Below are 26,791 nucleotides of genomic sequence, written 5' to 3' on the forward strand. Positions count from 1 at the left end.
GCAGCGCTAATGCTCAGTGATTTCATTTCATAGTTAATGCATTAAGTGATGTGGGTGATTTTACAAAGAGGACAATGCCCTGCACCTTTTTCTGCATTTAGAAATTCATAATAAGTTACGACATTTACTTAAAATATATTTCAACTTTCTCTAAAGCAACTACAAGGATGACAAGTGCTATATTTGCCTTGTTAAAGAGTTGTTGAGCAAAACACTGATACAGAAAAAATACAAAATGGAACTGAAAAGCCTGAGGTTGGCTGTTCAATTGCAAACATGAAAAAGAGCTTTTATGTGAGGATTTGCTTTATAAAGTAGTGCACTGTGAATAAAAGGTATGCAGGAGGAGTGAGGACAACTTTGTGGTTCAGCAGTTTCAAATGGAAAATCATTTTTTGTATCTACAGTATGTCTCTTTAAGTGTCAAATTTCTATTAAGCAACAAGTTCATAACACAAGACTGGAACAAAATAATGCTAAAATTATACCCTGCCCTTGTTTATAGACCAGAGCCTTGATATTATCAGATTAAATTGATTTAAAACAGACATGTAAGTATGTCCAGTAGGTCAGCTGGTAGAGCGGGTGCCCCTTGTCCTGAGGCTGTGTCCTCACTGCAGAGGTGATGACATGCAGCAAGCGGCTGCAGGTTGGAATCGAACCTGCAGCCGCTTGCTGCATGTCATCACCTCTCGTTCTTTCTCTCCCCCTTTCAGGCTTAACCTGTCCTAATAAAGACAAAATGCCACAAAAGTTACTTAAAAAAAGATATTTTATTTCAACACATGTTGGGCAAAAAGTAATAAGAAATTGCAGTGCAGAAAAGCCTAACATTTGTTTCTACAGTAATTTAAAAGTAGGGTGTTATCTGGTATAGCTAGAGAAAAAGAATACTTTGCAAGACAGTAAAGTATTCCATGTTTTACCAAATGGTTGAATTGGCCTTTTATGATAAAAGTAGTGATGTTAAGGTAATACATTTGCATTCTTTTATGAAGTAAAAAAGGATGAATATTCACTTTTGTCAATTACATATATTTAATGTCATTCCATCATCTTTTTGTGATTTTTCATTTTTTAAATTTTCACCATTTCTGAGAGACGTAAGTACTGTAATGGTAAATATGTGTAGAAAAAACACTAGTATTGGTAATACTAATAATTCCATGCTCACAAATTGATATATGATAGTATATTAACAAATTCCAAGCATCATAACAGTAAATGATTTGTAATTTAGATTTTTTTGTTTCAGTTTTATCATTACCATGGATGGTCATCTCAACTGTTTGGTTGAGGCCTATATTAAAAAAAAACAAACTATGGGGTCTGTTCAAAAAAGAACGAGATCAGCTTCTGTTATTTTAGCCCCAAGGACATAAAAAAATGCAAAGAAAAAAAATGTGGACTGTAAAGGGAAACTGTCACTATTGTGACAGAGTAAAAATAAATAAGTAACAAAATATGATGGCACTCCCATCAGTAGTACCCATGGCCTTACCTACTATTGAAGTCACAGAGGTCAGGACCTCTAATTTTTTATAAGTATACAGTTGCCTTTTTTTTTTTTTAAAGGGAGCTTTGGGGACCTTTTGTAAGTTATTTTGGGGGACAGTGAATCAGACCAGTAAGATTATTCAGTATTTTTCATATCTAACTATCATAATAGATCAATAACTGTTTAGTTGGGGGCTAATGGTAAAATCCATCCCTAATTTTTATGGTTATTCTTTTATTTTGTTATTATTTCGTACATGTGTAGGTGTATAAATATGTATGTATGTACGTGTATATGTGGGTGGGTGCGCATGTATGCATGTATATGGGTACACATAGCAAGATCATAATATTGTAGATGTTATTATTGTTATTATTGTGTACATATGTGCATAGTACAATCAGAGCATTGTAGATGCTATTATTATTACTACAGTTATTATTATTACTATGCCCTGCGGTTTCTTCTCTCCCCTCATTCTGTGTGGGTGTAGTGGGCTTATGGGAATAATGTATGAGTAGCTGGGTAAATGAGAGCCTTCAATGTGTGTATTTGTTTATGATTTTGACTGTCGTATTGTATTGTACTGTGTTTTTTATCTTGGGCCCCCTCTAAAATTAGATGATTCATATCAAGGGGCTATACAGTTAAAGTTGCATTTTCTCATACAGGATCCACCCAATTATTATGCTGTTCTCTACACCCTTGATCTAACTAATCTAGACTAGTGCATGTGGTGTAGAAATGTGGGAAATCTATTTTAAATTTCTTTTTTTCCCTCGTGGGAGCACCCCCAGATCCCCACCATTTATGTATGATTTATGCTACTGCCCAATGGCATGGTTTAAAAGCTACTGTTATCCAATTTGTGCTCTCCAAATGTCTTAAAATGCACATATTTAGATTTGGAAATTTCAGAGGAGCATTCCCCTGAACCCCCCTTAGCAAACTTGATTTTTGGACCTCAGTGTTTCTAAAACCTTGTATACGGCCCTGGTAGTACCAGATAAAAGACTTTTTTGATATAACAGGCTGATCAGTGTGTGTGTGTGTGTGTGTGTGTTTGTGTGTGTGTGTGTGTGTGTGTGCCCTGCAGCTTCACTGTAGTCCAAATCCTGAGAGATGGTTTGGAGCTCAGGTGCAGACATCACAGGGGGAGCTCCCCCAGAGCAAAACCACCCAGTGCGCATGCGTGGAACATTCGATCACTGGTGGTGTAGCTAACGGCTAAGCTACGAGTCCAGCCGACATGGAGAGGAAAGGTAAATCTCTACACCGACACGCCGCACACTGTATGAGAAATATTAGCCCGTGTGTGTGTTGACAGTGCATCTAATGTGCCGCTTCGGTCACAAATGTTAAGTGTAGCCGAGCTGCGTGCGTTCAGAGGGAGGTTTAATTGAACGCGTCTGTCACGCACTGTTGAGCTACGTTAGCTCTCTAGACATTAGCTTTAGCTTCAATGGGACATGTCAGGATTATGTAGCTGCGTTTAGCTTTTTTGCTCTGTCCGTTTAACCACAGTACTTAAAACACTGGCAACATTAACCAGCTGTTATTGTGTTAACCGACCAGGTAGCCGCCGGAGAGGAATTACCTCATGTTACACTGTCGTTAGCCTTTTAGGTGATTGGTTACCTGGGTAGGTAGCTTAGCGAGGTAACTTAACGTACGACGGCGTACAGTATCAAACCGGGTGACTGTCAGACCGATAGTTGCACCGTAATAGTGACTTAAATATTAGTAGCGCCAAATGTTACATAATACAATCCGTAATGATTGCATTTATGAGCTATAGGGTGAGCTACTTTGTACCCTGTGCCCCGGATAGTGTCATCCTTTTTGTCTTGAGCGTCAAGTAGACAACAAACGGCAACCAGACAATGGCAAGATAATTGGTTTCTTTTGACAGTTCTGGCACTCCAGGCGAGGAAGAAGAGGGGAAAAGCAAAGAAGACCAGCAAAAAGTGAGTGTTTAACCCCCCATTTAAAGCTCGTGGTCTCTTCATTTTGTACATGACACGCTAAAGCACACGTTTGGTCAGTTCAGTGGATGTTTGTTGCAGTTTGACACACGTGCTTGTCTGTGTATGATCCACACGTTTACATGTGAAACTGACACAAGGTCCTTGATTGCATGCTTGCACTTTATTTTGGTCTGTGCATGATCCAGAAATAAAGAAGTATAAGCCTGGTGAACATATCTCAAAAGAGCACTAAATTTTTTGCATAGGGTTCAAGTAAGGGCTTTTACAGTTATTTAAAACCCTTTAAATCCTGAGCAAATGTGTTTATCTTTCAAAAACATGGGGGGAAAGGCAGCAACTTGGCAAAAAAAAGTCCCACAAATTGCAAGAAATTGGTAAAAAGATTAAGAAAATGACCTGAAAATGATGTTTTTAAAGAAGGTGGAAACAAGAAAAACAGGAAATATGTCCAGAAACTATATTCATAATTATTATATGTTTAAAATTATGCTACGGAAAAATAATTATACATATATCTTTTCAATATTCAGCTCTTTTTTGGTTCGTTTTCTTGTTTATAATAATAATAATAATTATTATTATCATCATCATTATTATTATTATTTTCAGGAAAATTTCATGTAATTTTATCAATTTTTTGCTAATTTTTGGGCCATGTCTTGTTAAGCTACTCATTGCCTTTTTCTAATATTTGCAAGAAGATCAAACCACTAGGTTTCAAGGGGTTAATAAGATATAAGTTGTAAGCTACCCGTATAGTATGTGCAGTATGCATTTCCTGAAATAGACCATCACAAAAAACTATGTCCTACTCTAAAAATAGTTCAAGAATGATTGCATTAAGATAATTTAACATTCACAGCTCAAATTAGACGACTTCAGCGTTGATCTCCAGCACTGATTGTATTGGTGTACCTAACTATTTACTAATCATGCCATCAGTGGCATCCTCTGGAGTGTTACATAACAGCCTGTGCTATATTTAAAACAAGAGAATGAAGAAACCCACATCAGCCCACCGAAGCATGGTGTTTCACTGGAAAACTGCACAATTGCAGATACTCACCTCCTGATATTGTAATCTTCACGGCTGAAACATTGATTTCCATTTGGCTGTGTTATCATACGATACAAAGAAGCTGAATATGACTTAAAACGGTACTGTTGCATGCCACAGTTATGCTGCACGGGGAGCATCATGTGTAAAGAAGAGCAGTAACACTTGTAGTGAAGGACATAGCAGACTGCAGGAGCTATAGTTCTGAATCATTTGTCAGAATGAATATCTGTTTAAGCCTCTCAGGAAAAAACGTACGTCAGAACAACTTGAATGTTAGACATATAGCTGTCTTCTAACCCACACTGATGAGTACCAGCAAAAAATAGGAGCACCCATCTGAAATTAGAGCAGCCATGTATATTCTCCTCATGAAAATTTGACTAATTAGAGTTGTGTCTGGCTCCACATTTACGTAATGATATTTCTTTGGTTCCACCCTGTCTTAATTCTTTAATAGTCAGTGAAGAGCCGTGTCTGAGTATTAGCATCGAGATGATTAATTATCACAAATTCTTATTGCTTCATACATAATTTCTTCATAATTTGTTCCTAATTACAACATGCAAGAGTAGTGAATGTGTTTAAAATGTATTTAAGTCAAAATGTTCTTCATATGATTTAGTAATTAATTGCAGCAGTTTGTTCTGGTGCACAAACATGCCTTAAAACCTTTCTGCTTCAAATAACTGTGTCAGGCATGAATAAGTAGGTTGCAGATTATGTGGAAACCAGCAGCTCATTTGTGAGACACTACAGACCAGTTTAGGAATTTATTTGAATGTGATCTCAGCTCTCTTGGCTCCTGTGGTGATGAGCAGCTTTAATCTGCTCTGTGGAGGAAGTAACATCAGGCTGCTGGGCCAAGTTAATATTAGGAACTGAACTGTTGGCAAACACAGATATAGGATGTTGCACATCAATACGCAAAGTACTCACATGCCAATTTGATTTTCATACTGTGTAAAACAGCTGAATATGGTGTTCCGTGATTAGAAATACCCTGAGCTGTGTTGCTGGATCCCATTTCCTACAAATTAGCAGCTGTCAGATGTGCTCTATTGTGCTTGGTTGAAACGCCAGAACAGCTAGATATTAATTTCTCACTTAAGGAGTTGTATGACTAAATTAACTACACCTCAAACCATGAAAGTATTAATCTTATTAAAAATTTGAGGTATATTGTCCTTATAAAGCAGGTAAATGCCCTTACATACTCAAAATATACATATATATATATATATATATATATGTAATAAAAATATGTCATTCACTGATGCCTGCGTTGATAAATTGTTAGTTGCAATTATGGTGAAAACAACAGTGGGGCTGCAGCGGGATGAGATTTTAAGTGCGACCGTCTCCAAAAACATAATTGTTTTAATGGTATCACAGTATCCAGTAGTATGCAATTATTATTATTAATATCAGTTACAATGACACATACAAGGACGTAGACAGAAGGTTGGAACAAATACATTATTATAACTAAAAACTGCAGCCCTTTTTTCAATGAAAGTATGTGTAAAAAGTTTGACAGGCAGTTGAGGAGAAGATACATGCATGCAGGTGAGACTCTCTTGTTAGGTTGCCTTTTTTTTTGTTCCATTACCGTAGACAAGCAAATGTACACAGTATGATAACTTTCAGTTTCCATACCTCGGTATGAGGTTTCATGGCTGCTATCCTAAACACTAGTAACTACATATAGAAAAAAAAAAAATCGAAATGTTTGATACAAACAGACTTACCTTCATGTTGTTTCTTCATGTGTTAAATGCCAAACTTTAATTATGTGCGAACACTTAAATGTCCATTTTTTTTCTATTGACTTGTAGTGCATTAAATTGTGGTATTTGTAGTCTACAAAACTTTACAAACCTTTTTTTGTTCTTAGTGCTCTTTTATACTCTTAGTGCTCTTTTGATAATATTTAAATTTTTGTTTAGTCCTCTATGACTTACTCTAAATGTACTTTGTGTCTTCCATCTGACAACCCGACATAATGACAAAACAATTGAGCTTTTAGTAATTGTCGAACACCAGCAATACACAGGCTTTCACACTAATCTTTTTTTTAATGATGATGCATTTATTTTTTATTTTTTAATGCAGCCATAGTTTTATTTACCCTGATCCAATTAATTTGTTATTGAGTGTCTACCAATACTAAGTACTGAAGTCCTGATTCAACAGTGTGTTATTTTTCCTTAATATCACAGTTGCACAGTGCACACTTAAATAGTACTGCGTTAAGATAAGTAAAGCCATTCATATTCAGACATGTGTTGACTGCTGCATAGCAGCACAGATTTCTTTCAGTGTTTCATACATTGTGTGTGTGTGTGATATCTGTGGAAAGAGGAGTGTCGGTGTGGATCTGTTGTGGCAGGAAGCGTCTTGTCAACATTTTGACAGCCGCTCTTCATCTCCACCATGAATGAAATATAGAAGTTCATATGCAGTTTCGATCATCAGCCTCAGTTCAAAGGCGTAGTCTGCCTGAAACGCGTTTTTATTACTCAAGGTGTCCTTACTTGTTAACATTTCAGTGTGTCAGCTGCTGTGTATTTGCTTGTGAATATTTGTTTCTGGCAGATACAGATCAATTAAAATTGGTTTCAACACCAATCTTGCAGATTAGCTCTGGACATTCTTCATTATTTGTTTGAGGTGCTGTTGTATTTCAAAGTAATTGAGATTATAGTTTATTCTTTATGGTTTTTAACATTAATTTCAGTTAAAAGTGTAGATAAATTCTGTTGGTTAGAACTCAAGTGATACTGTCAAATTAACACTTATAGGCAGTTACACAAAAAATCACAATGTAATTCCCAGGTAACATAATTCATATTAACAACCTTTTCAAAGGTTTAAAGGTCTATAATCTGGCCAGTGCAGCTGTCCTGTGAGAATAATGGTAACTGCTGCTCTGTTATTTTGTCTTGGGAACAGTTAGCTGTAATACATTAAGCAAGTTCTGGATGTGGTTAAATTCATGAGGTGGAGGCTATTTGAAGTTACCATGAACACACTCTGTAAAAGCTGTAGAACATTTCTTTTACACTTATTTAACCATTAGTAAATAGAAATGCATTTATAAGAATAAAAGTGTTCTGTTAGGGTAAATACTTAAAAACTCCTATTCTCAGGCAAAGAATATGTCAGGGAATCTGTTCCCAATGAAGTCTATGATGGTCTGTCTGCATTTGTTTGTCCATCAGGCAGCCAGTCAATGCCAGAGCTCGACAGCATCCCCAGCAAGAAGCCTCGCCTCAGGAACCCGAGGAACCCGAGGAGATCCTCGGCTCTGATGATGAGGAGCAGGAGGACCCCAATGACTACTGCAAAGGTGAATGCTGTCTATTGAGTATAATTACCTGCAGACTATAACCAAGTTATCATGAACAACCAGATTTAAACATTTTATTAAAGTGTTTCCGTGGTTTACAGTAAACAAACTGAAGCAAATTTCTAGCCTTAAGTTAGCTCAGTTAAGGTATCTTATGACAATAAAAAGAGTGTTGTCTTAATTAGATTGTGGACAAACTGTCGTAAATGTCGGGTCAGCAAGTATTTTCTCCTTTTCTAGGTGGCTACCACCATGTGAAAGTAGGAGACCTTTACAATGGAAAATACCATGTGATCCGCAAACTGGGCTGGGGACACTTCTCCACGGTGTGGCTCGCCTGGGACATCCAGTACGTGAAAAACTTTACTGCATATTCTTACCGCACTGTATTTTTTTAGGCCTGATGTAAGATACAGATTCAGTTGCAGCTGATTCTGAAACTTTGTACAGTGCTTCCTGTTAGCAAACGTTGCTTGCTCTGTGGTTGCAGGGTGAAGAGGTTTGTTGCAATGAAGGTGGTGAAGAGTGCAGAGCACTACACAGAGACAGCAGTGGATGAGATCAAACTCCTCAGATCTGTGAGTAGAGGAGTTGATTGCACAGAGAAGGTTTTGAGAGTTAAAATCAGGAGGCATGGTAGATTTACACAAATATGCACATGTTGATAACAGTTCATGTCTGACATGTCTGTTCAAACGGTATTGCATGATTTTATGATATTTAGAGACACAGTTAGACTGTGTTGCTTCAGTCTATCATTATTAAGTGTAAATCCTGATTGTTTCAGTTGTGTTGTTCTGTCTCTTTGTTCCCAGGTCAGAAACTCAGACCCAAATGACCCAAACAGGGAGATGGTGGTCCAGATGGTAGATGACTTCAAGATCTCTGGTGTTAATGGAACCCGTATCCTTTCGAGCCTGATATTGTTAGTACCTGATCAGTTTAATTGTGTCTTAGTGGAAAGACTAAAGCCTTTTAATTCTTAGAAAAACACTTCAACAAAGAGAGGATCATTCTTTGCACTGGTGTCAAATTTAGCCGTGTAAGCACTTTGCAAGTACTAAAGTAAACAACAGGTGATGGGGGTAATAAATGGGACCTTGTGTGTCCCAAACAGACCTCCACTTATCCCAACACTTTGGCTGAGTAAGATCCCCTGAATGCCACAGAGAGAGGAGTAGCTGTAATATGACACTCCTTTGCAGTGTTGGCACTCCTTTGACCCACTCCCTTTTTTCTGTATAATGCTAACAATCGTCATGTAGGTGAATGACCACAGGGCCCCAGACATGTTTAGAAGATTGCTTCCGGTTTGGCTTTACTTCTTTATCTTAACTGCTGTGATCTCCAGATGTCTGCATGGTGTTTGAAGTGTTGGGGCATCACTTACTAAAGTGGATAATAAAGTCCAATTACCAGGGGCTGCCACTGCCGTGTGTGAAGAGCATCATAAGACAGGTAACATTACCCACGATGCCACTCCTTTTGTGTGCTGTTTTCCTCATGAGGTTCAGTTGTAACTTCCAGTTGTTTCCAGAGGCCAGGTAGTCTCTAGGCTGTGTGACAGGTGGAAACCAGTCAGGGCAGCTTTTTTTCCAGTCGAGGCTTTTGTCGTAATGGAACCAGAAACTGATTAATAACATTGATACATTATATATACATGGCCTCTGAGTATTGTTCTTTATTAATGCTTGGATAATTGATTAAACCTCATAAATCATTGATTTATTGTTAATTTGTTTAGATTTAGATAGGCTAGATTTATGTTCCTGGCAGAATTTTATTTCATATAGTTAAACTGTGTGGAAAACCAAAAGAAACATAGTGAAAAGGATAGTTCAGTATTTTTAAAAGTGTTAATTTCAGTTCAGATATACCATTAAACCTTCAAAAATCTCCATTCACTCATTTTAAAGGTACTCCAAGGCCTTGACTACCTGCACACAAAGTGTCAGATCATCCACACAGACATCAAGCCGGAGAACATCCTGATGAGTGTCGATGAGCCTTATGTCCGGAGGCTCGCAGCTGAAGCCACAGAGTGGCAGAGGGCTGGGGCGCCTCCTCCCTCCGGTTCAGCAAGTATGAGACAAACACTTGTTCATTTACACATTCATGAGCTCAGTTTGGTGACAGATTGTGCTCATCTGATTTTTTTCTTTTTTAGTAAGCACAGCACCTGCTCCAAAACAGGTACAACCCTTTAATTGTTTACTTTTTGCACAGGACATCAGCCTCCCATGTTTCATTTAAAGCAGTCCCACTAATTTGAAACTATCAATGAGTTTTGTATTTATTTATTTATTTATGTTAATCTCTGGCAGATGGTAAAAATGTCCAAGAACAAGAAGAAGAAGTTAAAAAAGAAGCAGAAGCGTCAGGCGGAGCTGTTGGAGAAGTGCATTCTAGACCTGGAGGAGATGGAAAAGACCACAGAGGCACGAGAGGATGAAGAGGAGGAAGATGAGGATCCGCAATCTCCTAAGGGACGAGCCTGCGCTCCTCTCAGACAGGTGTCTCTTCGGGAGCTGGGAAACGAGGAAACAGAAGGTAAGAAGCCAGCATCACAGGAGGAATATTTGCTTCTTGATTTGTGGCTGTTTGTTAAAATCACAGCTGTGAAACAGTTATAAAATCATTGGTATGAGTCATATGTAAAGAAATGTCATCCGCCTTTTTCTGATATTTTCAGAGAGCAGTGTGAATGCAGATCTCATGAGGGTGGGACCAGAGGGGCTGTCAGAGGTGAACTGTAATGGCCATGTGGAGGCGGACCAGAGGCAGTCTCAGTGGAGGGACGAAGACCAACACAATGGCAATGCAGAGCCCACAGAGAAATGTGCCAGTCAGGAGGAGCAACACGAGGAGTCCCCCATTCACCTCATGTGCAACGGTGTGGATTCTCCAGATCTCAAGGAGCTGGACACTGAGACTGAAGGCAGAGGTGCTCGCAGCAGTGGAGTAACTGAGAGGCACCATCCTGCCAGGCTGGAGGAGGGAGAGCTGCAGCAAAGCATTTTGCAGGAGGAGGGTGAGGGAGGGCCCGAAAACCTCAACGGTCAGTCAGACAAAATCAGTGCATCTACTAACTGCACAGAGGTTTTCTTTGGTAGCTGTTTGCTCTGGCTGGGCTGCTGCTGAAGTTTAATAAAGGCTCAGCCATGTGAACTTTGGAATATTGATTGTTAGACTCTTCTTTTATTTGATGTTTAGTCCATTCTTCTCTCTCTCTCTCTCTCTCTGCTCTGACACAGGCAAGCTACCAGCAGGATCCCTGCTAGTTAACCCCCTTGAGCCACTCAATTCAGACAAGATCAAGGTCAAGATTGCAGACTTGGGAAATGCCTGCTGGGTGGTGAGTAGCCTGCTAATGACCTGAGGGATTTCACGATTAGGGATGAAGCCTCTAGCGAGGGACACATGTAGTGTCATCTAGTTCCCAAAATAGAAATACTTTAATCTTCCAGCCCCTTTGTTTAATTTGTTTTAATGGTCTAAGGTTTGGAGTGTAATGTTAGATTCTTAATTTGGACATTTTTGCGGGACTGTGAACGCAGTGCAGGTGAAAGTCATCAGGATTTCTTTGTTTTCTCTGCAGCAGTTTGAGTGGCAGGGAGGATAATTGATCTGTCCATCTGGTCAGCTTTAATCAGATCATTACTGGAGGAGAAGCTGCTGCAGAAATTAGTAAAGGCAAATTTTTCAGCCTGGTGCAGTTAACAGGTTTCATTTTGACTGTGCCTGGTGTTCTGTTGCTCTGTCTGTGCCCAGAGTATGTTCTGCTCCAAGAGTGTGGTGCAGTCAATAACCAAAAGGTGTATATATTCCATTAAGACTACAGACGGTCCAGTTCAAGACTAAAAAAATCAATACGTGGCAGCAGATGTTTTAATTGCGGCGGGCCACCACAAATAAATAAATGAATGTGTGGGAAACCATGAAAACTTGTCTGGTGAGGGACTTTAAGGTGAATACAGTTCTCCTTCTCATTCAGTCCTCATCTCTGTTAGCTCTCTTATATTTTGGAATAATTTTAGGATCTGTTTCTCCCCCTCTGTCTTTCTCTCTGCAGCACAAGCACTTTACAGAAGATATCCAGACACGGCAGTACAGGTCCATAGAGGTGCTCATTGGTGCTGGATACAGCACACCGGCCGATGTATGGAGCACAGCCTGCATGGTAAGAGACTTCACTGGCAATCAACTATCGCAGTGTATCAAAATGTTAGAAGAAAATCATAGTCCAGTGTACCTTGAAGTGTTAAGAGAGTGCAGCAGGTGGTGTGTGGGAGTAAATATATACCATCATGCGGTGCCTTTTCCTGTGTTTATGATTGTTTTGTCTCCTCAGGCCTTTGAACTCGCCACAGGGGACTACTTGTTTGAGCCACATTCTGGGGAAGATTATTCCAGGGATGAAGGTATTGCTGGGTCTTCCTCTTCCTTCCTATTTTCTGTTTTTTCCCATAATAACTGCACAGCATTAATCCCCAGTGCTACATTTAGCAGTTTTTTTAAAATGTATACGTCAGTGGTAAAAGTCATTTAGCACTAGTGGTAAGTTTGAACAGTTTTTGCTACTGTGAAAAGCTTTGTGATGTTTTTCTTGTGAAATTGGCTCTTATTGGTGTTTTATTGTCATTTTTGACTATTTAAAATATCCACACATCTAATAAGAGTTTCACAGGAAGCATGGCAAGTTGTGACCTTCACTCCACATTATTGTGCCTTTTGCATAATAAGTTGGACTTTGTTTAATTTTCAGCAGTGTTAACACCTAAATGAGGTACTCCATTACAATGATTTTCAATGTTTTTTTAAATTTAGATGAAATGTATAGGTGATTCATGTGATGATGAGTACCACCATTCCTGTGTTTATTTCCTCTCTAACACCTCAAACCACACTTTTGCTGCACTGGAGACGGGGACATCTCTCATTTTCCTGTTCCTCTTATCTTCATCTCCTTCTCACTCTTTCTCACTCATATGTCATTGTTGTCATCCTTACGCTTTCTTTGTGTTAATGTTGGCTCGCTGTTTAGCTTGAGGTGTGTGTACTGACTTGATTCTGCTGCAGCATGTCAGGTATGTGCTGAGGTTAATTTTATTGGCACATGCCCCGCAGCTGTGAGTCAGCTTTTTCACACATACAGTACATGAACCCATGATGCTGTTGCTCATTATTCTCTCACAGCTTGCTCTGTTGTGTGACAGCTTTTTATTTATTTTTTTTACTAATCACTCATCATGCATCTGAGAATCTGCTCTACAAATTTTGTTTGTGTGTTTGTGATGGCTGTGCTTTAAGCCTTATTTTCAGTCTGGTTCCATCTTCACAGTTTGTTTTTATATGTGAAAGTGAGTGGCCGACATGTGTTAAAATGATTGTAGCGTTTGATGTAATCAAGATAGGCTTCCCATACATGTGCTTTTTGTCATACAAGGCTGTCATCATCCATTGTTCCTAATACATTGTTACTTGGGCTGGGCAAGATATAGATATTATATCGATATCGTGATTTGAGACTTAAGCGTATCCCCTATAACTGTAGGGGCTTGGCGGGCCACCAGGCCAACGGTAACCCCTGCCAGGCCAAAAAAGTCTTCAATACCAAAATAACACAAAATATCCAGTCACCATGAAGTGCAGTAGTGGACAGTCAGTTGAACAGGTGAAAAGAAGACAACTTTTTCTGAACTGGTTACAAACAGGCTCAATAGTGATTAATACGCTTACCCGCTGAGTAACGGATTCAGTGTTTTTGTGTTTTTAGCTGAGCTAGAACACAGAATTTTATGTTAAAAACAACTATGATGCTGTTTTGCCCTTTATTGTTCTCCATGAACTTTGCTGGAAGTGAAGTAATGTAGTCCTGGCTATGTGTTTTATGTGGAGTGAGTCCTGCGATGGACTCTGTTTAAGAAAAAAAAAAAGCTTTAAATGCTGCAGTGCTTGTCATAAGGTAATTGTGGTAATTTGGGAGGCAATTTGGTCTCATGTGCTCTGATTAATTTGGCATGCAGGTAACACATCCACCATAATTATTTTAATGGAAATTCAGTTCCTGGCATTTGCTCCTGGTGGTCCTTGCCATGGTTTTGGAAGAAGGAAATAACAGGATCAACAGGCAAACCAGCTTTAAAATGACACATTTTTTCTTCTTTAAATTCTGTGTGATGGATCTAATTTATGCTGATTTGAAGAGTGGATCATGTAGATTTCTAAAAGTAATTGATAAATATTGAAATGAACTATTTAAGAAAAACTAAGAACTAAGAAAATTTACAGTGTTTAATTTGAGAACAGAATTCGGTGTAGCAGACAACCCCAAGTCATTATATCCACGCAACTGATGGTTATTTATAATTATAATAATAATAATACACTTTATTTGTATAGCACCTTTCACATAAGAAATGCAGCCAAATGTGCTTAACAACAAATACATTACATGCACCAAGTGCATGAAAAGACATAGAAGACATAAAGACATAATAAAACCTGCGTGTAAAAATAAGATAAGATCAGAATAGAATACAAAGAATGCATCCCCACGTGGATAAAACCCACTTGATAATACTAGTTAAAGTTAGATAAAAATAAGGATAAAATAGAACGCACAGAATGCATAACATACGATGGAAAATAAAACTGAAAAAATATCAATACAAATAAAGCTAAAAATAGAGTGTATAAAATGTTTATCAAAAATCTCATTGTGTAAATTAACCCTGCAATATTGTTGCGATATCGGTATTGAGGTATTTGGTAAAAAATATTGTGATATTTGATTTTCTCCATATCGCCCAGCCCTAAACTCTGTTCCATATAACTGTTTGCCATCTCTCTCCTATCCCCTCTCCTCTCTCCAAACTGTTACCCTCTGACTTTCTATGTCTCCTCCTCGGATGTGCCTCTTTCCAGACCATCTTGCTCTCATGATTGAGTTGCTCGGTAAAATCCCTCGTCACTATGCTCTGAGTGGGAAATACTCACAGGAATACTTCACCAAGAGAGGTATGCCACCCCTCTGTCTGTGGCTCGCTCTGGGAATGGTGGAGAGGAGGTGAAGGGGGAAGTCAGCACATTCAGATCTGCAGAGGCTGTTGGTGTGTGCAGGCCAGTGAGCAAAATAATGAGAAGAGACCAATAAATGTGTCTTACTTTGAACAGTGCCATCAGACATTCAAGGTTCGGTAGTTCTGCCAGAGATTGCCTGGCAGAGGTACACGCAGTACCTCCTCGGTTGTAGCCGGATGACTTGGCTGGATACTTGATACTGTATTGATCCCTGTAGGGGGAGTTGTCATGACTTTTTTCCTCCATGGGGTAGACAAGCTTTTCACTTTCAATTTTTCTCCTAGTCACAGAAGTGTCTTTGATATAAGTTTCAGGATATAAAATCTTTAAAAAGTGGCATCAGAAATTTAAAGTGTGTACAGTACTGTGATGATTATGGAAGCATCTCGGAAAAATGCCTCATCAATAAGGGATCTCTAGCCTGAAATAGTTTGGGAACCGTTTGTGCTCCAGATGGCCCCTCTGGAGCTGGCAGTTGTGTTCATGAGCACTTCTGCAAGGCAGATGCCTGTTAGAGGGCTTTAACCTGAATCCTAGACTCCACGTGGTGGAAAACCTCCCTGCTGCCTTCACTGTGTTACATTTGTCTGTAACACAGTATTGTAATGTGTTATTGCTCCTAAATTCAGAAATGACATTATAGTCACTAATCAAATAATAAAGTCGTTACCTGCATAATAAGCGAATAGAAAATACTTCACTTGTGCCAATAACAGCGACACTGGTAGGTTATTCTCTTATTTTATTTATATTTATTAAAAAAAGTTAGCATGAAGCTTTAACAGGTATAACCAACAGGTGTATAAAACAAAATCAATGTGAGCAGCTGTTTACAGATTTCAGAAAGAGTATTTACTCCACTCTAGATGTATAAAGTTGTCATTAGCAACATGGGGATTTTGTTCCCGTCTGGTGTCTGATTGACTGCAGGTGCAAAACAGAAGCTGTTCATTGTTAACATGCAGAGCTGAAAACAGTTTGAGATCCTTGCAGCTCTTGAAATGTCTGGTGGCCATGTTTAATAATCTGATTTCAAACTGAAGGTTTGTACACCGCAGCCTCTGCAACAATCTGGCCCATATGTGTGTGTGCTGTCAGCCTGACTTTCCTCAGCCCTCCACCCACACACACCCAGAGTGGGCCTGTGACTGGGACACTGTCTGACCAATCTGTTGTGTGTCTTGTCTGTCTTGTCCCTCCTCTTGCAATCGTCTGCCGTGTAGACCACATTGCGCTGATCATTGAGCTGCTGGGGAGTGTCCCACGCAAACTTATAATGAGCGGCAAATATTCCAAGGATTTTTTCACCAAGAAAGGTAAAATAATGAAGCAGTTTAAGGATTAGAGAAGTTTCTTCCTGTTGTTAAGATCATTGCATAGAGCTACGTGTAATAATTTGACATATTTTGTGTAAAAATTTAAAATTATTTTTAAGTTATAAACATTCGCAACATTTGATAGTAAATGCCCGTTTTGGAAAACATTGACAGTGAAGTAAGTAGAATATTTCATGCATGTCAGATCCAGAAATTTGAACATGTTTGTACAGACATAACTAGCTCCCAGTAGTGAATTTACACTGGAGAAAAGGTTGTGTTGTATTTCTGCCTGGCTCTCTGATGCAGCGCAGTCTGTTTTTCTGCAGGTGATTTGAAACACATCACCAAGCTGAAGCCGTGGGGCCTGCTGGAGGTGCTGATTGACAAGTACGAGTGGCCCCGTGAAGAAGCCGAGTGCTTCACGGACTTCCTGCTTCCCATGCTGGAGCTGATCCCAGAGAAGAGAGCCACGGCCGCAGAGTGCTTGCGTCACCCCTGGCTCACCCTCTAGTGGAGACCTCCAGCCATTGCACCTCCCCTCCCTCTCACTCTCTCCAGAGACTGCAACAGATCACTTTCCAGTTTGGGCATATCAGATGAATATTTATTTCTCTTTTTTTTTGGTTTTGGATTTCTTATGTTCTCGTTATTGAACTAAAGCTTCTGTGTATGTTTGCTTTGTGTTTGTTGGTTCTTCTCTCGGTGTGACGACGTCAGGAATCCAGTGGATTTATATTACTTTGTGGTCATGTTGGCTCCAACCTGCTGTGCTCCGTTCATCCACCCAACTAAGCAAACCTGTTCTTGTACTGCTAGTGACTCATCCTTGTTTGTTACACTCCTGCACTAAAACCCAAACAAATCAAGGATATGTAGCCTTTCTTGGTCATTTTTGTCCCCTTTAAAAGGATTCGTTATCACTTCTTTTCTTGTGCATTTTCATTAGTGCTGTGTTGTTTTTTTAAGGATTATTTTATCTTATATTACACATGTAAGGTATACATTTTGTATTTGTAAAGTAGGCTTAGGAAGTTGCACACTGGGCTGACATTTACACTGACTGTAGTAACATTCATCGCATTTCTCCAGACAGAGTTTCCACTGTCTGATAAAGTAGGTCATATTATTTAGCCATAACAAATCCGTTGTCACCTGGTACTTAGTGTGGTTAGTTAACTATAATAAATGAGATCTTTCATTCTCATGGGAGGCTGGTATTCTCAGACAACTATTACAATTCAGGAATATAGTGTTCTAAAGGTTTCAACAAGATGACCTGAAGCCCAGTTTAAAGGAAAAAAAAGTGAAAATAAACTGTATATATCTGTACCAAAGAGTTTGCCTTTATGTATATTACAGTTATGTACAGTTTTTAACAAATTATATCCTAGCTAAGATTATTTAGCTGGGTAGCTGTGTTTTAATAAAGCGTATGAAAGATGTGTTTGAGCTCAGTCGTATGTATGGCCAACTGTTCAATAATGTCACTGTTTTTACCATAGAAATGGTGAGATCTGATGTTTGGTGTCCCAAATTGATCATATCAAAGTAATCTATGTGAGCCTTGGTAAAAACAAAACTTACATCAGTGTCAGATTCAAGAGCATAGACTTTGTGTGAGCTGTCAATTTACAAACCTGTACAACGCACCATACAATAAAAACAGATTCATACAATACAAAGTGATTGTGTCAAGCTTGTTTCTCTGAGTTTATTAGGAGTCTGACATCAAGTAAAGAGTTAAAACATTTCAATTAACCAAAAGTCACTACAGCTAGTTGGGTGAACAGAATGACTAATCCGACATTGTGATGTTACAAGATGCTTGTTGTTGCCCTAAAATAACAGCAAGCATCCTGAAAAAAACCAAAATCTGCATCACGCTGTGAATCCGAAGGTTCATGTTCATCAGTTGTTTTCTGTAAAAGAGAGAAAATGCACTTATGATTACCTTTGGTTTACACATTTAAGACACTGGGCTTTTATTACATAAAGCTGATTTGTAGATACACTGAAACAGTGAAAGGAGGAGCCTAGATTAAAAACATTCGTATCATGTCTAACGTCACCACCAAGATCAATAACCATTAACATACCTATTGTCTACACTCTGGTACATGTTTAACCCCTAAATGATCATTAGTATATCAGTTACTCACCTTGTATTACATTTAGTTCATAAAGAAAACTTTGCTTTTATCTCATGCCACCACAGTAAACAAAGACTCCAAAAGCAGAGGAAATTCTATATGTATTGAAATCATAGTGGTCCATGTTTAACAACAGCAAAACTATATCAAAGCATCCATTTAATTATTCTAACACAGCTCATTACAGTACCATCAAATCATCTATCCAGTCGTGTGTTCTGTGCTTCTCAGTTCAGTTCCTCGCTTCTGACGGGGAACTGAACTGAAAGAAAAAACTCCATTGACCATTATTTTACCTCACTGAACGCAATCTACTGCTGCCTTGATCAGGTAGCTTGTGTTATTGTGTGACTTGGGGGTTTTAAATGGTTAGTTTGTATTCACCGAAGTCAAACAATAAACAAAGGACTTGATAGAGGCTGTAGTAGACCAGCAGCTCCCATGTTCAGTGAGGTAAAATTACTGTCTTTGTCAATGGAGTCTGGCTTTGAAGAGAGCATAGATAATTTCAATTTTATCTTGTGTCCATTATAAAAGGCTTTTTGGGAAGACTTAGATGATACTGCATGAGTTGTGAGATTTTGTAAAATATACTTTGATATAGCTTTGCTGTTTTCAAACATGGACCCCTATAGCTTGAGTTTCCAAAAGTACAAGTGAAAGGGGAAAAGAAAGAGTAAGAGTCAAGAAATATCCTAAAACCCTAGAAACATCCTGAATATCCCTGGACTACAACCATCCTCCTCCCCAAACTAAACGAAAGAGCAGACATGGTTAGTTCCCGGATTTGTTCCCTGTCCACACCCCTTCATGTGTGCATTACCTCCTCCGCCTTCCACCTCAAAGTCATCTGGCAGCAGTTTGTCCTGCCGGTTGCCGAGGGTGAAGGACAGAAGTGCCAGGAGCAGGGCATCCAGGATGCTGATGATGGCCAGAATGTAGGCCCAACGCACCGTGCAGTTCCCCAGGCTGTATTTATCCGTCCTCTGGCCACACATCCTCTTCACCTCTGGAGAGTCCCAGCCGTCTGGGTAGATCATGCAGCCCATCACCATCAATGCAGCTGCAGGGGAAAAAGGACACTGAGATGGTGGAGCCATGCAATAATTACCCGTTTGTGCTCTGACTTTAATAAATAATTATCAGGGAGGTTCTTCTGAGCCCGCAGTGCAGGATAAGGCCTGACGTACCCGAGTAAAGCACCAAAGGTTTCATTTATTTATGGCACAGCGGAGCAGAAGATGCTCAGTGGGGCTGTTTGCACAATGTTCCCTGATGAAAGTTGTAAAATTTTAAATGCTTTTCATCTGGTTAAGTGTCCTCTGGGTCTTTGCCACAGCTACTATGTTAAGGTTAAAATCTGAATTTTGCAGATATGTGCATTTTAAGGAATTGCCATATAAGATACAATGGCCGACAGCATGGTTATTATTGTTAACTTAAACTACAAACTACAACAAACTAAAAACAACTACAAAACACACACACACACACACACACACACACATATATACAGGAAATGTCTTTGGTTTTAGTCTTTGTCGGTTTGGTCAAATTCCTAAAAAAATTACACCAAAATTAACAAGAAATTAGCAAAAAGTAAGAAGAAAGTTGCTAAAAAAAAAAAGCAGGAAATTACTGGAAAAAAATGCTGAAAATCTTCTAAAAATTCTGTAACATTATTTTAAATATGTAGTTATGATGATTATAAATATGACATTTTTCCTTAACTATTTTATTTTAGCTACTTTATTTCAAATTCGCTCAGAATTCCAAGGTTTAAATACAAATGCATAGTGATATCGCTCCAGGTTTGAAAGGGTTAAGAACTTAATAATAAATGTAATGTATGATAATTTATCAGTCACAGGGGACATTTTACTGGGTACTTTTGATTATTTGAGTACATTTTATTGATTATACTTGTACACTTTGACTTTAGTAGAGAATCTAAGTACTTGCAGCACTTGCTGTGTCAGCCTTCATCATATGGCTGGTTTCGTCGGCGCTGGTGTGTTTCAGGTGTGAGTTTAGATCCATTAACAACAGTAACACCTGATCTTGTTACATGTAAGCGATCCAGCATCAGAGGTGTCAGAGTCTGGGTGGAAACTGGATCCCTTATTGGCTGTCACAGTGAAGAGCAACACATCCAGTACAAACACACACCTCGCCTGAAACCTGAGAGGTGAGAAGACGAGTTTGTCACCTCAGTTTAGAGTTTGTAAAAGACGTCTCACTCATCCGTCAGACCTGCTGCTTCTCTTCAGTCTTGATATTCAGTTGCTGAACTTTGGTAAAGACTTTGGAGGGTTTTGTCGAATGTGTATTTCTATGAACAAATGTAAAAGGTTGGTCTTTATTTGGATCATTAGTTACAGACACTAAAGCAGCTATAATATTTTTTTCATAAAAGTAGAATAAATGTTGGAGACATTTATCTGTTAATGTTTCTCCATGGACTGTGTGACCTTTGACCTGAGCCAGGATTTTAACCTTAACTCTAAATATGAAAAACAAGAGACTTGTTTGCTTTTCAAACCTTCATCTTAAACTGTGTGAAATGTTTGGTCATGTACTGTATGACTGTACTACCACAATATTTTAGTCCAATGCCTCAGTAACAATATGATCTATAATATGATATTTTAAGGATTACTGACTTTTTCTTTGAAACCCAGGATGTATTCATGTTCATTTTCCACTGAATGCCACCAGTGTTGGAAGAATTTATCAGTACTTTTACTTAAGCAGAAGTAGTAATACCTAAACGTGAAAATATGCAATCTGTTATGCTTACATTTACTTACTTTTCAGATAAAGATTTTACAAACAAAACATGTAATCACTACAGAAAGTGTGACACCGTGTCTTAATTCTCAAAAATGACTTATATACAGTAAAGCATTTAGATTTGTTTCACCTCAACCAGATATGACATTAAAATACTGTTTACATGTTTACATACATACTTCACATACTGTTGTGTACTTTTAAAAAAAAGCCCACACTCTTCCTCACCTGAGGCCAGCTGCATCCACGCGCAGATCTTGTAGACGTTCCCTGCGTTGCAGAAGAAGAAGAGGCTGAAACACACCATGGTGCCCACGATCAGAAGCATGGAGGTCCCCACGAAGAACATGGCGGTCCTGAAGGCCGGTGAGGGGATGGAGCTGAAGTCCAGCACGCTGCCCTTACAGGTGAGCTCCGAGGTGAGCGCGTTGCCGATGCAGTAGTGGAAGAGGCCGAAGTATCCGGCCTGTGGGGTGTTGACGCTGTCGCCGATCCAGTAGGGCTGGATGAAGACCACCATGGTGATGATGACGAAGCAGATGGTGAACACGGCCCACATGACGCCGATGGCTCGAGAGTTTCTCACATAGTTGGTGTGGTAGATTTTAGCAGCCTCCTGGGCTGGAAGCAGATCCATGTTAGCGAGCTTCTCTTAAATATTCCTGAAATACTCTGCGTCTTCATTACATCTGAACATTTCCCTACAACTTCTTACATCCACACGCGAACCTTTAAAACTCTCACAAAAGCTCACACCTGTTGCTGCTGTGGCTGCTCTGCACTCAAAGACCCGGCTCAGGATTCAGCACCCTGGACAGCACCCACGCCCTTCATTAATGACGTAACTGTGACGTCAGAGACTCACAGCTCGCCGAAACACGGACAGAGGCCTAACTACTACTACTACTACTACAACTGCTACTACTACTACTGGCACTACTACTGACTTTAGTTGTATAGCACTTATCTAAACAAAGTTATAAAGTTCTTTACAAAGTGCATGAAAATAAAACACAGAAATAACTTATTAATATAATTAAAATAATGTTAAAGCGAGAAAAATAGTGTGAGCAGAGGCAAAACAGAAGAAAAGGAAATAAAACACAAAAGTTACATATCACAAATATACAAATCAGTCATTAAAAGCAAAAACTGACCTAAAAAATACATTTTAATCTATCTATCTATCTATCTATCTATCTATCTATCTATCTATCTATCTATCTATCTATCTATCTAATTTAAAGTATTTAGCCTACTTTTTCGTGTTTCATTTGATTATTAACACACAGAAAAATGTTGGTTCATTTCTTTCAGGAGCACTGCTGTCACACAAATAACTTTTTAAGCCCCTGTATGGTTCCTTAGACATTCTCTACTGGTTCTTTCCCCAGTTAACTAAACTACACTAAGCTGAAGAACCAGTAGATATCATTTCATGCTCCTGTGTTGCTTTGGCTTAGTTTAGTTTATTGGGGAACAACTAAAATCACTATATTAATATTAGCCCACAAACGGCGTATTTGTGAAAGTTAACAAATTTAAATCAGTGTCTTTCAACCTTTTGCATGTGTAAGGAAATATTGACCAGTTTTGAAAACATATTATGTTTCTCAGTAAACATTTAGTACAGGAGTCTGAATCTTTTACGGCAACATTTCTTTAGAAATGATTAATATTGACTCATATTTTCAGTAAAACTGTCATTCAGAAGCATATTGACTCTTCAATGGTATTGTGTGGCATCATTCAAGGCCCCCAAGCTCAAAAATGTAGAAACATTACCACATTAAATGGCAACTCTAATGGTTCTATAAAGCACTATTTAACAAAGGCGCTGTCAAGCACCTGGTGCCATACAGCACAGAAACAGCCCTTGATTTCGAACCAAAGAACTGCCTCTGGGGACTGTTTAGCAGCATTTGTGTGAATGAACCTTATTTGACACTATGGGATCTTCAACTGTTCAAGAATGCCCATGTGTCCATGACCGTCTGAATGTGTGTCTGTTCACAATTTTCAATACAGAGAAAAAAAAGGGAGAAGAAAATCATAAAAAACTAAAGATACTAAATACCTGGACTGTTTTTATGCAGAGCTGCAGTCTATTGAGTCGCCTAATTGTCAGGTAAGAATAACACTTTCCTCACGTTGATTTTAATACGATCTTTAAAGGATCTTTAATATAAAAACAAGGACATTTTGGAAGCGGGTCCTTTGATGGTGAGGACTGTTACATGCCCCCCTTATGTTGAGCCTTGCCTGTGACTCAGACTGAAGTGTGTTTCTCCTCTCAGGTGGAGCTGCTTACACTGATTGAGGGAAATGTTGTAAGAGGAGGCTCACTCTCATCCTCCAGCCTGGCAGCCTGGCAGCAGCAGCGTGGTGACTATATTGATTTAGATTTAAGCCTGCTTTATATTTCTGTTTTCTGTTGGGACCAGACCTGTTTTCATGGCTTTGTTGCTGTTCGGTTTAGTTTTGGTGTTTTAGGTTAGAGGGAAGAGCCCAAATCCTACGACCCTTTGTGGGTCAGTCTGGGTGTCTTCCCTTGTGTTTGTCCTTTTTTGGCCATCCTCCCAGTCTTTTGTCAGTAGATTTTTGTTGGTGTAGTTTGGTTTGTTTGATGGTCACCCTAGTTTTTGTCAATGTGTTAAATGTTTTCTACTCCTCCTGAGTCCTCTTATGATGTTAGACCTTTTATCACAAGCCTTTCTGGGGGTCGTAACAATCACTAAGTTACAACTACAGCTAAAACCACAAAGGATGTCTTTTGAGGACTTTTTAATAATTTAGACTAAATATCCACAATATACAGCATACAACATATATTTAAAATGAAAACGAGACAATCATTTTATGTTTTAAAGGTCTAGTATGTAGGATTTAAAGGCATCTATTGGGGTGTGCCAAGAATGTTGAACTATGGTGGCCAATGCAAAAATGCAAATGGCCCTGTCTGTCTATCCAGTGTTTGATTTGTCCCTTCTGGGCTACTGTAAAAATATGGCAGACTCTGTAGATGAGTACCCACTTCAGATTTAGATACACATGGCTCATTCTAAGGTAATGAATTCAAGAGTCTGTTTTTCAGGTTATAAACTAATAAAAATGTAGTTGTGAATATTAGAATCCATGTCTGCTAATACTTGCTCCCAAATCTTACAAACTGGAGTCTTATTGTAACACACAAATTTATATACCTGTAAACAAAAAAACATTTATCTGGAAAGTAAAATGTTTAGGAGCTATTTTATATTCATGCTGCATATTTACCACATTGTCTAGTTTTCATTTAGTACAAACTTCTCTTTATGTTTGTGTTTTTAAATGTCATGATGTGATATTTAGTGGATTCTGCCTTACAGTTTGCAGAGGTTTATGGCTGATGTGCAGGAAGCTTAAAATAAAGGTTCACTGATATCAGAATTCAATATTGCTCCAGCTGAATCTTCTTATTGGAGAGCTGCTTATCTGGAGACTTACTGCCAGTGACAGGAACACAATAAGGATTTTATTTCGATAAATTTTGTTGCAGAGGGTGTCGAGAGTTCAGCAGTCTGAGTCTGCTGTGGCTTAGATATGGCACAGATGTGAAAAATCTGATACATGTGGGCAGCTTCAAATCACACAGTGCACTCATTTTTTCCAAAAGCAGCTGGTCTGTGCCGCTTGAAACCAAAGCAGAGATCTGTCTCTCTCAGTCACGGCTGTTCAGGAGGCTGTTTTTTCTGTTTTAATTGCTCCTCTGTGGGCTTATAAGTAATCGTATTCAACACCAGAATTTAATTTTGGGCAAAAAACATAGAATCTCATTTGCTCCACTTTCTAATTCATCAGTCTAAATTACTGGTGTGTTTATGTAAATGTTTCAGTAACACCAACACATATGGTCTCACTCCTTGCACATGTTGGTTTTGTGCCACATTCAGTCTGAGGTGACAACCCTGGCTAGAGGCTGACAGGGGGGCAGCCGGACAGAGCGTGCCACCATCTGTACCTTTCACCCTCCAGTCAGTGCTCATAACAAGCAGCCTGACGGCCTCCTATGTGACAGTGAGAAAAGTATTCAGGGATGAGCGGTTGTCCAACGTCCCCACAGGCTCCCTGACGACTCCCTGCAGCTGAGGAGGGACAATCAGCTGCCAGCGGGGGGTAGCAGAGAGGGGAACACGAGCTCTGCCAGAGAGAGGGGGATGAGATAGAGAGGGGACGTCACAGCTTAGATAAAAGACTAATCACACTCAGTCTGTGGAGGGAAAATGTGGGGGAGCTGCTTTTCAGAGCTGCTCTAATGAGGCGTAATCCCTGATACATGTGACAACCTCTGACGGTCTCGTCAAGATTTCATCAAACCTGCTGTTTCTTCAGAGACGCCTTGAAGGGGAGATGTGGTGCAAGCATCTTAGTGGAAAACATGGCTGAAGACGGACAGTGTGTCAAGGATTCACGCACACAAACAGAGATATATTTCACATTTTTAGGAGGATTTACCCGTTGAAACCTGGAATGACATCAGTTTTCTTGTGCTGCGTTCAGACGCCTCTCACATACATTTGAAGCCTGAGCAAACTGGTTTGAAAAGATGTCTAAATAAGCAATGACTTGCCAATTTGACAGGAGATGTCCCACAAATAGCTCGAAATTAGGAGGAGGTGACGAGACAATAATATGAAAATGAGTTTTAAAAGAGAGATGGGGAAATTATTATATTATTAATAACACTAATAATAAGAACAACAACAACAATAATAATAATAATAATAATAATAATAATAACAATAATAATAATAATACAGCAAATATCATGAAAACAATTTTTATAATATGAATATTGTAATTATTGTAAACGATTTTATCTATATATTTCAATGTGGTTTTATAATATCTTTAAAAAAATGTTTTTTTATTCACTTTGTGGGGGGTAAATTTCAGGTTATTTCCTTACAACTTATTATTTGTAACTTTTTCCTGTGTTTTTTTTAAAGACATAAAGTCAATTTGCCCGGGTTTCAAAGGATTAACCTTTTTATTTTTCTCTATTTCTTTACTGACAAAAAAATTGTTCCAGGCCTTTTCAGGTCAAAATAATGAAAACCTGTGGTGATTATGTGTGAGTTTGTAAAATCCACCTTTGCACTCAGAGCTCTTGGTTATGTATTTTAAAATAAATCCATGTCCACTTGTTTTTGACCAGCAGCAGCACTGCTGTGTTTTAGCTCTCAAATGAATATAAAACATGACACACGGTGGATAATAAACCTTTTTAAAACCAATTTTGAATTACAACATTTTTCTCATCACAAACATGATCCGGCATGAGCAGAAGCATTCAGGTGTTCAACTGTGTTAGACACTTTATTGCTCATAGGTTTGATTTTAGGGGCACATCTGTCTCCTGAATATAAATTAAAGCAGTGTTTGTCTTTCACTTTGCTGAGAATGAAACTTTGTTAGCACTGGCTGTGCAATCACCCCGTCTGTCACTCCATATACGTTTTAATTCTTTTTCAACAACGAGGAGAAAAGAATTGTGTTTTTGTTTGTTTGT

The 26,791-nt window shown here is 38.8% G+C and overlaps 2 protein-coding genes across 5 annotated transcripts; one reads left to right on the plus strand and one right to left on the minus strand.

Annotated features, from left to right (window-relative positions):
- Positions 1–2,636: 2,636 nt before the first annotated feature.
- srpk1a (SRSF protein kinase 1a) lies at positions 2,637–17,979 on the plus strand. 3 transcript variants are annotated; one of them, XM_042491385.2, is made up of 16 exons: positions 2,637–2,760; positions 3,411–3,465; positions 7,768–7,895; positions 8,136–8,244; positions 8,386–8,473; positions 8,711–8,798; positions 9,247–9,353; positions 9,812–9,977; positions 10,063–10,088; positions 10,220–10,445; positions 10,588–10,953; positions 11,150–11,250; positions 11,968–12,075; positions 12,247–12,316; positions 14,823–14,915; positions 16,624–17,979. In XM_042491385.2, the coding sequence occupies exons 1-16, from the start codon at positions 2,748–2,750 to the stop codon at positions 16,806–16,808; spliced, it is 1,929 nt and encodes a 642-aa protein (XP_042347319.2). In that variant the 5' UTR covers positions 2,637–2,747; the 3' UTR covers positions 16,809–17,979. The 3 variants fall into 3 exon arrangements, with proteins under 3 accessions (XP_042347319.2, XP_042347320.2, XP_087938337.1); XM_042491386.2 differs by lacking the exon at positions 14,823–14,915 and adding an exon at positions 16,202–16,294; XM_088082211.1 differs by having other exon boundaries at positions 10,588–10,926.
- Positions 17,980–17,989: 10 nt separating this feature from the next.
- On the minus strand, positions 17,990–23,471 carry lhfpl5b (LHFPL tetraspan subfamily member 5b). Of its 2 annotated transcripts, XM_088082212.1 has the most exons (4): positions 23,318–23,471; positions 21,469–21,861; positions 19,271–19,510; positions 17,990–18,216 (listed from the first exon to the last, which is right to left on the minus strand). In XM_088082212.1, exons 2-4 carry the CDS (start codon positions 21,797–21,799, stop codon positions 18,206–18,208), a joined length of 582 nt encoding a protein of 193 aa, XP_087938338.1. In that variant the 5' UTR covers positions 21,800–21,861; positions 23,318–23,471; the 3' UTR covers positions 17,990–18,205. The 2 variants fall into 2 exon arrangements, with proteins under 2 accessions (XP_087938338.1, XP_042346904.2); XM_042490970.2 differs by lacking the exon at positions 23,318–23,471 and having other exon boundaries at positions 21,469–22,022.
- Between the last annotated feature and the right edge of the window lie 3,320 nt (positions 23,472–26,791).

Source organism: Plectropomus leopardus, chromosome 9 (assembly GCF_026936395.1).
Source record: "Plectropomus leopardus strain MGB_pleo_1.0 chromosome 9, ASM2693639v1, whole genome shotgun sequence".
Lineage (NCBI taxonomy): Eukaryota > Metazoa > Chordata > Actinopteri > Perciformes > Serranidae > Plectropomus > Plectropomus leopardus.